Source organism: Acanthopagrus latus, chromosome 7 (genome assembly GCF_904848185.1).
Source record: "Acanthopagrus latus isolate v.2019 chromosome 7, fAcaLat1.1, whole genome shotgun sequence".
Lineage (NCBI taxonomy): Eukaryota > Metazoa > Chordata > Actinopteri > Spariformes > Sparidae > Acanthopagrus > Acanthopagrus latus.
In genome coordinates this window covers 8,861,310-8,876,413 of record NC_051045.1, presented here as the reverse complement: position 1 = coordinate 8,876,413, position 15,104 = coordinate 8,861,310, and the positions used below count along the sequence as shown (strand labels likewise).

Here is a 15,104-nt window from a genome sequence, read left to right as displayed (position 1 = left end):
AGAAATGCAACATGATACAATAAAGGAAAAGCAAAAAAACCCAAAAGTATAACATGACCTCTTTAAGAAGAATTGTAACTAAACAGAAATAGCAAATATTCTTGCAGATGGGTCTCATTTTCTTACCATTTCATAACCACCAACCGTAATATTAGTAATCAAAGAATTCTGTCAAAGGGGAACTCCACCAACTTTTATGGTGCACTATTACATATGTGAAAAAGTAATACAAAGCCTTTTGTGGCTCCAGAGGAAGCTCCATGTAATCTGATAAAATTCTACCAGTGATGTCACTCCACACAGGCTGCACTGTGAGTAATGTAGGTACAAGGTTTTTAAGAGGAGGAAGAATGCACAGACTAAGGGAAAGACAATATCTGATTCTGATGCGTTGACCTTGGGTTTTTGTTTTCAAACCGTCCACTGTCTTACGTCCATTACAACACCTCACTAGGAGGCTTTGGAGTTTCTCATTATCGCATACAGATTGAGAAACACTTAATTCAGAACATATTTTACAATGGGGCTCTCGCAGACCACTGATGGTGCATGGAACACAATTTGTTCTACATTTTTGAGAATGGACATAAATATTGTATCCAATTTCTGCCAATGGGCCCACCTAATTCCAGGCAACAGTCCATTATATAGTAATTGTGTGAGCATGTTTTACATTCAGTTGCTATCTCAAATAATTAATTAATAAAACATTAACTTATTTTGAGAACATATTTATACAAAAAATTTGACAGTCAGTTCAGCTTCCAAAGCACTCAACAAGATCAAACATGTGTAAAAATTGTTTATCAGAGAAAACAATGACGACATATTCTGGGTGACAGCCACTCCCTCAGCCCCACTGTTCTGTTTAACTGCGATCAACATTGAATTCAGATAAAATACTCATTAGTCAGAATTCAAGTCTCAACTTGAGTGACGCGACTACATGCAGGATTTCTGCACTTCTGCACAACTGAACAGTGTTTTGTTCCCTTGGTGGAGCAATGTGCCCAAAAATGTGTCCTTTATATGAATGTAAGAGGTCACTCCCACAGAAAGTCACTGGGTTCTGGGCAGCACAAAGGGTTCTCCTTTTCTATTTCTTGAATCTGTCTAGAGCGGATCTCTGGCTAGAGAACACTGTCGCCTTCTGTTCCTTCTGCTTTCTCTCTTTTTCCATCTTCATTTTGGTCTCCACAGTTTTCCTGATCACATCCTGGGGGGTAAACAAGTCAAGATAGATGAGCCCAACACTGCAGAACAATCATTAAGTGAATGCATCGGTCATCAGTATCTTATATTCTGGATTTCTTACCCTCTGGTCCTCATAAGCCACTTGTTTCTTGCGCCTTTCAACACCACCGGCAGAGCTACGACCTTTTGTCTTATACTTGGGAATAAACTTTTCTTTGGCCAATGGGTCAAAGCCCTGGGGAGACAAAAAATGCACTTAAAAGCTATAAATAAGATAACAATTTCATGACCAAGAAGTAAAGATCTTAATCTTAAAATAACGTTAGATCTGTGCCAATCAAGATGCAGCCACTGACCAGAGCTTGGACCCTGTCTTGGTGCCTTTGTGCAAAGCTGGCACGGTCAACGTGCCCCAGCTCGGCTGGGTCGAGGCTGATGAGCTCTGGCTGGATTTTCTCCAGCAGGGCTTTGACCTCCCACTCTTGCCTCTGCTTTGCGCTGCGGAATGGATTTGCATCCAGACCATCAAAGTTAGGCTCTCCTGCACCTGTCAATGCAAATGGAGGAAGACAACAGGTAAAGATGGGAATGGCTTCAATGCACAGAAATCATACGGTATAATGTGAAACTGAGCAGGACCTGGAATGAGCATGCTGGTGAAACCATCACCGTGCCCCACTCCGAGTACATCTTCAAAGGGACAGAAGTTCAGGCCCCAAACTGTTCTTGGAACTCTGTGAGCCATGTAGGGTTTAGTCACTGGAGAGCTCCACACGTCCCTGTACACCTGCAGGGAGAGTTTTCAGACGCAGATGAAGTGATGTGAGGTTAAAATTTAACTTTTATCACCTGTATTTAAGAAAAGACCATAGTCACAAAAACATAAAAAGGTTGAGGGCAGGTTCGCTGAGAGCAATGTTCCCTTTTCCAGGAACACCCATGTTAAATACACACAGTTACACATTCACACCTTCCATTCTTAGATTAGTAGATGTATCCTGTCAGTTCAGTGACTGACTGCAGACCTTCCTTTTATGAGCTTGCTTCTCTAACTGTCTGCTTTGTCACAGGTAGTTTAAAGTTATAGCGGACAAAGTGTCTGCATGTTTTGCCAATCTTAACTTAACCGCACAACTTATCTACACTGTGCTTGTCATATCAGGAAATGCAGAGCTGTAATCGATAACATCAAAAAAAGCATTCAATTTCGTTGAACTAGAACCATACTTACCAAATTTCGTTTCACGTGGGCTTTTGCAGATAATACGTCTGTTATTATGTCTGCATTAACGACACGGGCTGTTTGGATCTAAAGACCTACCATGAACCAGCACTGGCACCAGCCCAGAACCAGCACTTGTTTACATGTCTGTTTTTTGTGTAGAGTTTGTCACCTTGGTATCGCCACAGCGATTAAAGATACAGTCATGCAAACTTTACAGGTGTTTTTGCTGAGATAAAAATTACCAATGAGTACTGACAACTGATGTAAAAATGTAGTCATCACAACTAATTAGTCATGGGTCAATGTATTCCTGTCTTCTCAGTTTCTCAGTTAGGCCTGGTTAATGGACTTGTAGCCTCTATCAAAAAACTGTGTTTGCATTTCTTTTGCCTGTGCCTTCAAATCTGGCTCGATTTTGAGATAAGGTAAAAGAAATGCAAAGACATGAAGAGAATTTGCCTGTTTATGAACAGGCCCACTCTCTTGAGTGTAACCTGTGACAAGCCTTGATATGTGTGAACTGTTGGTTTTTACACAGTCTGAAGAAGTTGAAAGGGATACAAGCTATGCCCAATGACCACTAAAGTCTAAACTCTTTCTCTTCCTTGTTTTAACCAAAAGGAAACTGCATACACTACCGTGTCTGTATTGAGTATTGTCACAATTCAGTGACATTTGTTTTTCAGTATATCGTGTCAGTGCTGCTCATGATTTAAGTGTGTTCATTCGCAGCGAGCCAAATGCATAGCTTCCTCTGCCCTAGATCCGTTTTCAATAACAAATCATTAACCACACAGTATGGAGTTGATAATGACCTGGACAATATCCCCTGTGGCTGCAGACAGCAGTCCCCTCTGACTCAGTGACAAACAGGAAGCTCCAGCAGGCAGGAAGTAGGACTTCAAGGGCTTAAAGCTTCTAATGTCATACACCTTCAGCTTTTTATCCATGCCAGACGTCACCATGTATCTGCCCAGAGAGAGGAGACAGGTGTTACAGATTGCTCTCTGGTGGACACTGAGGGAAGTGCAGCTCACTGTCAGAACAGAAAATATAATCTTATTCATCGTGATCATAAAGCTGTTTATCAACGTGTTAAACACACAGAGAGGAGAAAACAGAAAAATTGTGTCAATAATTACAAGGACTTGTTAAACCCTATGGGTATTATAATTCTCTAAATGTGGATTGACTCAGACCTACATTTTTCTTTTTGTTTGTTTTGGGGGGAACAGGGTTTTGGGTGAATAAGAAACACTATGAATGTAAAATAACTTTATAAATTACTTAACATAAATGGACTTGCTTAAAAAAACAATTATCATGCAACTAGGCTTTCAGTCAACAGAAGCAGACAGCTGTTGACAGTAGGATACGGTCCAACAAAGTGACAAAACCAGAAGATTTAGTCTGAGAGGGAGGATCTGTTTTGAAGGGGGATTTTTATGTATTCAAAGTTTTTTCCTTTTAAGGACGGGCCTGACAGCAAACAGCAGGAAGTCAAGAGGCTGACCGTTTTTGAGTTTGAGGGTGTCCAGAATTGTGAACCAAGACCATGGACATTTGTATTGTGGCTTCAAGATCAGTTTCAGAATAGTTACACCCCTATTACACTCTTAAAGAATTCCGTAACATTTTGTGAACAACTATCCACAGCTTCCTGCCACTAAATGAAGACCACGTTGTCCTACGTGAGAAATGTTAGTTTCTATGTTAATAACTTCAGTTTTCAGTGACTCACGTGCCCGTCTTGTCCACAGTGACAGAGCGAACGCCGCCCTGGTGACAGAGCATCTTGACGAGGGCCTCCTTCTGGTTGGGTGACCAGAGGGTGACTGTGCCGTTGTGGTGGCCAAGATGGATAATGGCATTGTGTGGGTTCTGGCACATCACGTCAAGCCGACCAGTCTTGGTGCAGATGGCTGTCACCTCCTTTCCCACAGACACGTCCAAGTACTGCAGGAAACCTGTAGCACTCTGACGATGCAAACAACAGGAAGATTTGTCAGTGTGTTTGCCTTCGGTGTGAGATTTGTTGTTTTTACTTTACTCAACATCAACAGTTTATAAACTGTGAGGTGCAGAGGGGAGAGATGTGACTCAAAGATACTACTCGCTGATTTCAGGAGACAAATATGGTGACAGGATTGATTCCTTTCAAATTTGAAAACATAATTACATGAATAAGTGATGAAAAACACTATCATCAATTCACTTTTAAAGGAATGTATTTGAATTTAAGCACATTCCCAAACATTAAAAGTGTATTGGTGGAAATTTTCCAAACTTTCAAGAGTTTGCACAAACCCTGTCAGCCTATCAACACATGCTTCAATTATTTAGTTTTTGTTCACACTGTCAGTAATAATAATAATAATAATAATAATAATAATAATAATAATAATAATAATAATAAACACAATAATTCTACTTTGTGTTTATTATTCTGCAAATATCATCATCGTCAATTAACATGCAGTTAAATTAAATCAAAAGTTAATCAAAATATTAACATAACAATAAGACAACCAGGAAAAACATATAGCTCGTCCTGTGCAGTCCAAGTCTCTGCCTTGAGAACATGACAAGTTGTCACTTTAGCTGCCAGGATGAAATTGCAAGCATAGCCCGTCTGAAGTGGGTGCAAGAGCTTGACCACGCACTGAAGATGTAAATAAAGCCATGCAGTACAAGTGTACTACATGAAGTGACTGGTGAGTGTATTTAGATAATAAACATGTAAAATCTACAAGAATGGGTTTAATGAACCTACTGCTGTGGCAAGCAAGAAGTGGTACGGGAGGAACTGCATTCGCAGGACATCATTGAATTTTCGGATGCAGTGAAGCTCTATTCCATTTGAGTCATAGATATACAGCCACTTCTTCTGAGCCACCGCATACATGGCCTCACTGTGAAGCCACCTACAAAAAGACGGAACAACAGAAAATTAGTTTTTTTCACCCGGATTATGATAACAGCTGTCATAGATGCCTGTAATATACTATGTTTTGTGCTTTATGTAATGCTGATGACTTACTTCACATCATTCACTGACTCCATCACATTTATCTCACACATAAGCTGTTTGGACTGCCAGTCTATACAGGCAACGTGGCCTCTCCTCCCACCAAGCACCAGGTGACTGAAGTGAAGAGAACAAACTGTTCACATTAATATTTCATTTCTTTTAGTATCACAGTTATCTAAAATATTTTGAAATCGCGACAGTCTGAGTGCACACACAGTTTACATTTCCATTATATTCATTTCCATTTGTATCACCTTTAAATACTCTCTTCTAACTGACTGCCTATTCTAATGGTTTATTCCATGTTAATTTAAATATTGTAATATTTGTTTGTAAAGTTTCCTTCTATAAAGTGTATCTGTGTATTGTATAGGGACGATCAAGCAGAACTTCGAATGACCAGCATTAGAAAGTGATACTGACCGTCCAGTCTTGCTATAATCCACGCGATACGGTCCAAACTGTGACAGTTTCAGATTAAAATACTGAGGAGGAAGTGAGAGATAAAATGAATTCATAAAAGGCAAATAATCTGACCAACAACAGGAAACCTGGAACATAATCTATAAAGGTACTCTGAAATTCAATTGAAATGTAATCCAAACATGATTAAAGATAATGCAATTCTTTTATTTTGTCATAATCAATTTTGACATCCTTACTTAAAGTATAAAGTATTTTGCAGTATTTAAATCAATATTTTGCAACAAAGGCCCCAGCACTTAAGTGTCTGAAGTGAAGTGTCCTGTCAGTGTCCCACCTTTGACCCAGCTGTTATGTCCACAGCATCTGCAATATCTTCCTGAGAGATCGTACATGTGTCCTCATCTTCATCTCCTTCTAGAAACCTGAGATTGGAGGGAAATGTGTCACAACCAGGCTTTGAAGAAGGAACTCAAAGTTACATTTTTCACAGGTTAATCTCCATCACATTATAAAGCATGATACAAAGAAGCAAAAAGAAAATTACCCTGCATCCTCTGGGAGTAGGAGGTCGAACCGGGCAGCTTGTTTCTGGGCCATTTCTGATTCTTTTTGTGAGCGACTCATCATGTCTTTCAGCTTGTAATGACTTCCACGAGGCTGGGAAAGAACAATACATTAATGACTTGTTGGCTGGTAGCAACAGCTAACCCAACTCGCTAGATAGATTTTCAATAAGTCAAATTGGAGTGCTTACCTTTTTAGTTTTATCTTTCCTCTTGAACTTATTTATCCTGTCCTCTGGAATATGAGCAGGCCCAGGGAAAGGGTCCGTTTTCTGAGAGAATATGAACAATAATCAAAAGTGGGGCCCAAAGAGCGTGCGCACTGGAGACTTACATCAGCTGAGCTGGCCAATTTCCTGTTTAGTGCCTTGATAACTTGAATGGGAATAAAAAGAATCAGTTATGTAGCTATTGAAGCCTTTCTAAATGTAATCGGGTCCAAATTCGGACAGTGAAACTATTCATTTGACTGGGGTTGTGACACACCCCCCAAAAAATGTATCCACTATTTTAGAGCCGCTTCTTTGATGATGTGAGTTTAATGCTAGCTAAGGTTTGGCCACTATGGAAATTGACTTCAAGGCTTGCCCTCTTCTTGGAGGCTCAGCTTGAGGTGGGGTGACAAGCTCAAATGCAAATCAAGGATGTGATTAAAGTTTTTAAAAAAAAAAAAAAAAAATCAATTTTGGATCTTGTGGCTTCCGGAAGGACTTGTATTGCGTCAGACAAATTACATGGAGGCATTCATTGTTGATGTTTTCAATTCTTTCTTTAATATTTCAAAACAAGTCCCCATCTACTCCAGTTGCTTGGGATAATGCTGCAAAAATGACTGCCGTGTAGCTCCATAAATGTTTTGACGACTACTGAACTTTTATTGTGAGGTAGAATCATCTTATAACGAGTCCAAGCAATCTAAAACATGTCAGGTTGAAGTTTGGGGAAATTTTAATAAAACTACAACACTATTTCCAATTGAACAGAATAGGGCACAAGTATATAAAAAAGATAACGATTTATACAATCTTAAGGAAAAACAAAATAAACACCTGAAGGACCATGTCAGGTATTTAATCCCATTCCCTGTGACTCTCAACTCGAGTTCCCACTTCTCTGATGACAGTGACACCTTGAGTCGGTCACACATAGCCTTACCCCTGATATGAACTTCTTTTCATCTCTTTCACCCTCTTCTTGCTTTCTTTTCGTTGTTTTCTGTGTCTTTCGCTCCTCTTGTTCCACAGCCTGTTCGGCATGTTCTTTTCCCACTTTGCTGTCATCTTTCCCCTCCTTCTGTTGCTCCAGCCAGTAACGGGCTGGAGGCTGTAACAAAAATTAGAAAACACTGGCAAGTTAGCAGGAGGAAACACGAGAGTTCAGTGCATTATTTTGTGTATTAGCCCACCGCACACCAGCACTACTTGCGTTAGCTGCCCGGTGCTACTAGCAACTAATCAGCCAATGCTACGTTGTTTCTGTCAGTTTGAAAAGCACTGCGCTAGTCTGCCTTAGCTGATTATATAAAACGTTTGACACGGTTACAGTGACGTCCTCTTACTACTTCTTTATCCGTAGTTACCTTCTTCTTTTTCCCCACGTGTGAATCCTTCACCGTTGCCTCGCCGGGAGACGCCATCTTTGTTGTATACGTTTTTTCCTCCTTCTTCTTCTACTGATGAATTTCGGGCAGACTGGACGCAGCGCATGCGCCTTGCTGCCCTCCACTGGCCACTTACAGAATTTAATCGGATAGATAGATAGATAGATAGATAGATAGATAGATAGATAGATAGATAGATAGATAGATAGATAGATAGATAGATAGATAGATAGATAAACAAAAAACAAGGTAGGAGCTTTTATAACATTTTGGCAGGGGAAATACTGCTTGTTATAAGTTGTATTGGCCCTTTAAAGGTATTTCAACAAGTAAAAAGGATTGGATTGGTTATAATCTGCCAAATATAACCACCAAGAGTGGAATCAAGTCATTGTGATGCAGGAACAACCTTTCAGCCACAAAGGTTGCGTGTGTGTGTGTCTGTGTGTTTTGTAGTCTGTAACTGACTCTGTGATTTTTAAAAATGACCGAAAGACAATGTTTGTACCCATGTGCTTTACAACTTCCATCCATCCATCCATCATCTGTACACATTATATGTACGCCGCTTAATCCTCTGCAGGGTCGCGGGGGGGCTGGAGCCTATCCCAGCTGACTTAGGGCGAAGGCAGGGGACACCCTGGACAGGTCGCCAGTCTATCGCAGGGCTACACATAGAGACGAACAACCACACTCTCATTCACACCTACGGACAATTTAGAATGATCAATTAACCTCAGTATGTTTTTGGACTGTGGGAGGAAGCCGGAGTACCCGGTGAAAACCCACGCTTGCACAGGGAGAACATACAAACTCCACACAGAAAGATCCCAGGCGGCCCAACCGGGACGCGAACCGGCGATCTTCTAGCTGTGAGGCAGCAGTGCTAACCACTGGGCCCACTTGCTTTACAACTTCCATGGAAATATCAATAAAGGCAGTATTTCCCTTTTTCTAATGTTGAGGTCACTTTAGGAAAAGTCTTAAAATTTTGAGTGGAGAAAAACAACACTTAAGGTGTTTTCCCTGCTGTTCACTTTCTCTTGTTCATTTGCTGCTCCTACCAGTTTTCTCCTATCGTTGTCCTTGCTCCACCTGATGCTGTGTTTGAGTTCTGTTTCCTCGGCCCCCTGACCTCCTTTTCTCATTGAGTAGGGCCCTTTAGGTCGCTGGTAACCGAGGATTTGTTGCTGGGATTGCAGCGGACCTCTTTGGTGGGGGGTGGAGTTGGGAAAGTATTTGTCTAAGAAAAACATTGTAAATCAAATTATAAAAGTAAATTACACATATGTTTAATAACGACTATTTATTATTCCCACATTTTTTCGCACTTTTTGAATCAGCATTTAAAAAAAAGTTTGAAAAGTTGGTTTAAACATGCAGTCATATGTCTCTGATGCAGCATTACATGTAGACTGGCCTTCAGAATGTAATAGCGTGGAAGTCTAAACCAGAAAATGTAAATACACAATTAAAGTGGGGGTTGTATTGTCACCAACTGTTTTTTTTATTTTTTTTTATTGAGACCATATCACATGTGAGAAGGTGAAGACTGCATTATTTTTATGTCTTTTTTTAAGGAGAGGAGTTGTGCTTTTGTGTTTTGTTTGTTCCTTTTCTTCATTGCTTCACATAAACCTGTTGTGTGCCAGTGGAGGAGGGCAGAGAGAGTGGGCAGACTACTGCCAAGACTTGTGTGACCTAGATAACAGTGGGGCTGTAAAAGGTATTCTAAATCACTGTAATCACTCACCTGCAGGGCAAACAAAGACAGGGACTTATAAAAGCTCAAACCCCAGGATGTCTCCAGGCGTCCACACCTTTGAATGTAACTGCCTAACTGTGAAGATGCAGAGTTGACAGGGGAGGGCAACAAAGGGTGAAAGCTCCTGAGAAGTGGGAGGACAGGGAGGAGCTAGGCTTTCATACCACATTCAGGGCCGTGCCTCCAATAACAGGGAGACAGTGTTATGTAAGGAGTGAAGGGAGGAAGGAAAGCAGTTCGCCTGTCTGGGGGAGATCACGGCTCAAGAGAAAAGTGTCAGAATTACAGCGGAGAAACCAGCAGCGATCAGAATGTCTGAGCCAGGGATGGTATGTTTCTAAAAAGTTCTCTCTTTAAACCTACGCTGTGCCTGGCTGGAAATCGGGGTTCACTAACTGCAAAACATGAGCAAATGAGAATGGACTGAGGGAGGGGGAAAGTGATGACTGTGTTGTCTCACTTCTTCTTCTTTGCGGATAACTGCAAGAATCTGACTTCACTGTCTGCAGCTGACAGTGACTAATGTTTGCACTCTTTAGTTTGATTACTGTCACACTTGAACACACTTTAAACTTCCTTTAATCACTTCTTAAAAACCTACTTTTACCAAGCTGCTAAAGTGGGAACACACCCTTTCTAAGTGATTTTGGTCTTTCTATCCTTCATCTGTTTCTAATTCGTCTTATGTGATGTCTTCTTACCATCTTCTGTATTGCCCTTTTTTTGTTGATTGTCAACTTATTCATCATGTTTTCTTGTGCTTGCTGTTTGTTATTCAGTGTCATTTGATGCTCTGTTCTTATTATCCTCTACTGATTTTGTTTTTTGTTTCCTTTATTTAGGTATTTGCCTGTTTTGTCACTTTTACTCTTTTTACCTGTATTACTCATGGTGGCATTCTGTCTTTTGCATTTTGCTTTGCCTTGTTTTCAGCTTCACCTTAGACTAGGCCTCCTTGTTCGGCTGGACTCTTGAGTGTCTCTGTAATTCTTCCTGAGCTTCTTTCTTTTGCAGACTTTTATCAAAGGTGCTTTATGAACCAAGTTTATATTATCATAATATTACTCCAACACAATGATCATGTGCTTTGTGTTTTTGATTCACAAAGAAGATGGATTTCCCCCGACCGGAAATGTTTGATTTCCAAGGAGTCGCAATGGTCCACTATTTCACAGACAGCTGGGAGAAGGTCCAGAACTTTCAGGCCAGGCCAGATGATGTACTCATTGCAACATACCCCAAAGCAGGTCAGTGCACATGAAATAAGTCTTTGTGAATGCTTTATAGCTCATAAAAGATAAAAGTATTGACGTGAGAGGTGGTGAAATCAGGAACATGCATAAAAGGATTTTGTTCACACACTGGTCTCCTGGTGCTGATCCCTGATTGCTGCTGTTCTTCAACACACAGCACAACCACTGGTGATGTAATTGTTATTGTTGCTGTGGTATTTCCTCTCTCTCTCTCTCTCTCTCTTGCTCTCTCTGTTTCTTTTAGGAACCACATGGGGCTCCTTAATTCTTGACCTGCTGTATTTTGGTAAAACGTCTCCAGAGCGCCAGACATCCATCCCAATCTATGACAGAGTGCCTTTCCTGGAGATCTCCATCCCGTCTATGAAATCAGGTTGAACAGACGAACAGATCATTTCTGCCTTTTTCTCAAACTTTAAGTGAATCTTATCTACCATGATGTCTGTTGCTAACAGGACAGCAGACAATGCTACTGAGGCATGTCAGAGCATGAGGGCTCTTCCTGCATCCTTACCTCTTCCTCTTTAACTCTTCGTGTAGGCGTTGACCAGGCAGAGAATCTCCCCACCACTCCTCGAATCATTAAAACTCATTTTCCAGTTCAGTTTGTGCCAAAGTCCTTTTGGGAGCAAAACTGCAAGGTCAGCGGTTTGTGTGTCATTTGCTTGATATCAGTGCATGATCAGAAGATGCTAAAATAGAGCATGAATAGCATCAAAACCTGTGCACATTAAAACATGGTACATGCATGTGGAAGGAGAACACAGAACAGTGTCTGAGAGTGGAAAACCATCCTCCTTAGGGAGTGTTAATTAATTCTGCATTAACAAATCTTAACCCCACAAGACCTTTCTTATATATTTTGTTGAGTTGTGTGCTTACATTATCCCCCCCCCCCGCCAAAAAAATAATTAAGGCAAATAAAACATCATAACATCACCTCATGGGTGAGCATTTATGCAAGAGTCACTTCAGACAGTTCCTCATCAGCAGCCGTGGTAGTTTAATGGTGTATACATCAAAAGTGACGCATGATTTTTTTTGCATTCCTCGTGCAGTCTTTATCTGCCCCAAGCAGCAGATTTACTTTACTGTACACTAGCCATAAGCCAACATTAGCAGCCAACCCAAGCAGCAGAAGTTACATGTTGTATGTTAAAAGGCAACAAACGTACTTGGTTAGGTTTGGGCAATAAAACTAGTTGTTAAAACTGGTTTAGGACTTGATCATGATTTGGGTTCAAATAAAGGGCACGATTACTGATCTCCTGGGTGAAAGCCCTGTGTCTGTTTGACCCATCCATCAACCTCCTCTGACTTTCTCGCTCATGACACTACGTCATTTTTATTTTATACTTTGTATTTAGCATCGCCTGAAGGCAAAATTGAACTTCTGCGTATGCACTGCATGCAGTGTGAAAGTCTGAAGTGGTGTTAGTTGTTAGCAGATGAAGGAGAGGGAGCATTAATGGTCAGCGTGCATCCTCCCTACAAACTCGCAGCATTGCTAGTGAAGTTGACTTGAGACTTTGGAGTTGCTCCGTTATTACAGCGCTTAAGTAGGTGTGTGTGAAAGTACATCTTGTCTCATGACAGGTTGGTCCTCAGGTAATTCAGGTATTTTCTTCTACTGTAGATGGTCTACGTGGCCCGCAACGCCAAAGACAACATGGTCTCGTATTTTCACTTTGATCGCATGAATGTGGTCCAGCCAGCGCCTGGAGACTGGAACAGCTACTTCCACAGGTTCATGGAGGGAAAATGTATGTATGAAATACAGAACTATTATTGGAACTGAGATGTGCAAATTTATACTGACAGATTTCATGTGTGGTTCTGTTGCTTTAGTGACGTTTGGATCCTGGTATGACCATGTGAGCAACTGGTGGAAAAAGAAACAGACCTACTCAAACATCCATTACATGTTCTACGAAGACATGATTGAGGTAGTTCAGTTATTTTTGTGGGTGATTTGCTATTGAGTCAACATGATATAATGCAATGATGATATCCAACCATTGTGTTTCCAGGACACTGGACGGGAAATAGACAAACTCTGCTCCTTTCTTGGTTTGTCTCCTTCGGCCGAGGAGAAGAAACAAATCGCAGGCGGAGTGCAGTTTGACAACATGAAGAAGAACAAAATGACCAATTATTCTACAATCCCGGTCATGGATTTCAAGATTTCTCCTTTCATGAGAAAAGGTAAACTGATAAATAACTGAATATGTGTGACAGGGGAAAGAAAAATAAAAATCAGATTGCCACTTTTAGCTAAAATGACTGATTCTCTGTGGTTCTGCAGGGAAGGTCGGTGACTGGAAGAACCATTTCACTGTGGCCCAAAATGAGGAGTTCGAGGAAGACTACAAGAAAAAGATGAAGGACCCCACACTTCATTTCCGCACTGAAGTCTGAACAAGCTGTGTATAAGTGGAGCTTTGTCCACAACTGACTGTAACTGTGGCATTTCTGTAAAAAAAATATATCAAGTTACAGTTGCCTCTGGTGTGACAACAGAGGTGTGCAATGTATCTTACTGTGATTTTTATCCAAATTAAGACTGTGAATTACATATCATGAAGCAAAGTGCAAATCAAGCCACTATATCCATGTGGAAGGAGAATATATCCACCAGCACTAAAGGAGGTATGTAAAGAAAACTTCAGAAAATTATAAAAAAAAAAAAAAATTAACTATTTTACAAAGCAGACATACATTTATACATTCATGCTATTGTTAGTACAAAAGTTAATGTGTAATCTCAGAGCAGTTATGTGACTACATCATTTACACTGATAGGACACCGGAGGATTAGTGTGATCAGTAAAATTAATCCAAAGTGTTTCATTCATATCCATAATGTGTATTTGCAATAAAACAACGATAAAACAACATGTTGTCCTTGTCTCTGCGTGAGTCATTATTGAAAAACAGGTAAAAACTAAAGATTATGTCATTTTGTACATGATCGGTACTTGATTACTTGAATGGCAGTTATTTTAGATTTGATCTTAGTTTGAGTCTCGAGGCAATATAGTTTCAGTCACATTTTAGTCATTTTTATCCTTCATTCTTTTTTTTTAAAGTCGTTCTGTTAGGATAAGAAGCTTCTGCATAATCAGCAACTCCATGTCATTTGTAGAGTTCTCTTTCAAACATAACAGACAGTTTGATCAGGTTGTTGTGTAGGCTGCACTTACAAATACTACCATTATGATGAACTTGTGCTGAAACAATTATTTGATTATTAATCCTATCTGGCCACAGGGCTGAGAAACCATACATAAAATCTTGGAAATAAATTGTATGTAATCTCTGAAACAACAGTTTGCAGTAACTGCAGTGCTATGTTCAGTGTTACATTTTGTGGTAAACAGGTGATGACTATAATGCAACAAACATTGAGTGACAGCTAACTGAGCTGTTAGCTTTAGCTTCACCCAAGCTAATTGGAGTCATTGATCTTCAAATCCTGGCCATGTTTGTGATTTTGGCAACTTTTGGAAAATATTGAATGCAAATACCTGACAAATAATACAACTTTCTGTATGTTTAATTGGACAAAAAGCCTGGAATGGAAGGACAGATGTTGGTTGTTTGGGATTTATGAGCGACCCTGGAAGCGTCAACCAGCAGACAGCTGCTGGAGTCTGTAATCTCTGGCAGATGGCAGAGCCTCTGGAGGAATAAACACCTGAAGTCAAGGAGAGCACAGAGTTCATTTTGTATGCTCAAACTCAAGCAAATAACAAACACGGATAGCTTGTTAGCCTAGCTTGCTTGGTAGCTTCCAGCTAGGTGACTAGGTGACAGGCTAGTGACTCTGTGCTCTCCTTGGTTTCAAGTGTTTATGCCTCCAGAAGCTGTGGGACTCCAATTAGCTTAGCTGAAGCCAAGAAGACAGTTAGCTGTTAGCTGTCAATTAGTTGTCACTCAAACCGGCCATTCCCCTCATTGTGCATATCTTTAAACATATTTTTTATTTGCCTAGTGACCAGTTTTCCTTTGTTTCTGGTCCCTGCTTTGTTTCCCAGGATCTCACCT

The 15,104-nt window shown here is 40.5% G+C and overlaps 2 protein-coding genes across 2 annotated transcripts; one reads left to right on the top strand and one right to left on the bottom strand.

Moving 5' to 3' along the window:
• Positions 1-376: 376 nt before the first annotated feature.
• Positions 377-8,159, bottom strand: wdr46 (WD repeat domain 46). Its single transcript, XM_037105460.1, has 14 exons — positions 8,019-8,159; positions 7,595-7,762; positions 6,631-6,711; positions 6,421-6,533; positions 6,211-6,298; positions 5,874-5,935; positions 5,460-5,564; positions 5,193-5,343; positions 4,161-4,396; positions 3,235-3,388; positions 1,834-1,981; positions 1,551-1,741; positions 1,316-1,429; positions 377-1,216 (listed from the first exon to the last, which is right to left on the bottom strand). Exons 1-14 carry the CDS (start codon positions 8,073-8,075, stop codon positions 1,097-1,099), a joined length of 1,788 nt encoding a protein of 595 aa, XP_036961355.1. The 5' UTR covers positions 8,076-8,159; the 3' UTR covers positions 377-1,096.
• A 1,725-nt stretch (positions 8,160-9,884) lies between these two features.
• Positions 9,885-13,954, top strand: LOC119023440 (cytosolic sulfotransferase 3-like). Its single transcript, XM_037105368.1, has 8 exons — positions 9,885-10,133; positions 10,913-11,051; positions 11,302-11,430; positions 11,598-11,698; positions 12,694-12,820; positions 12,906-13,003; positions 13,088-13,262; positions 13,363-13,954. The coding sequence occupies exons 1-8, from the start codon at positions 10,116-10,118 to the stop codon at positions 13,473-13,475; spliced, it is 900 nt and encodes a 299-aa protein (XP_036961263.1). The 5' UTR covers positions 9,885-10,115; the 3' UTR covers positions 13,476-13,954.
• The last annotated feature ends 1,150 nt before the right edge of the window (positions 13,955-15,104 follow it).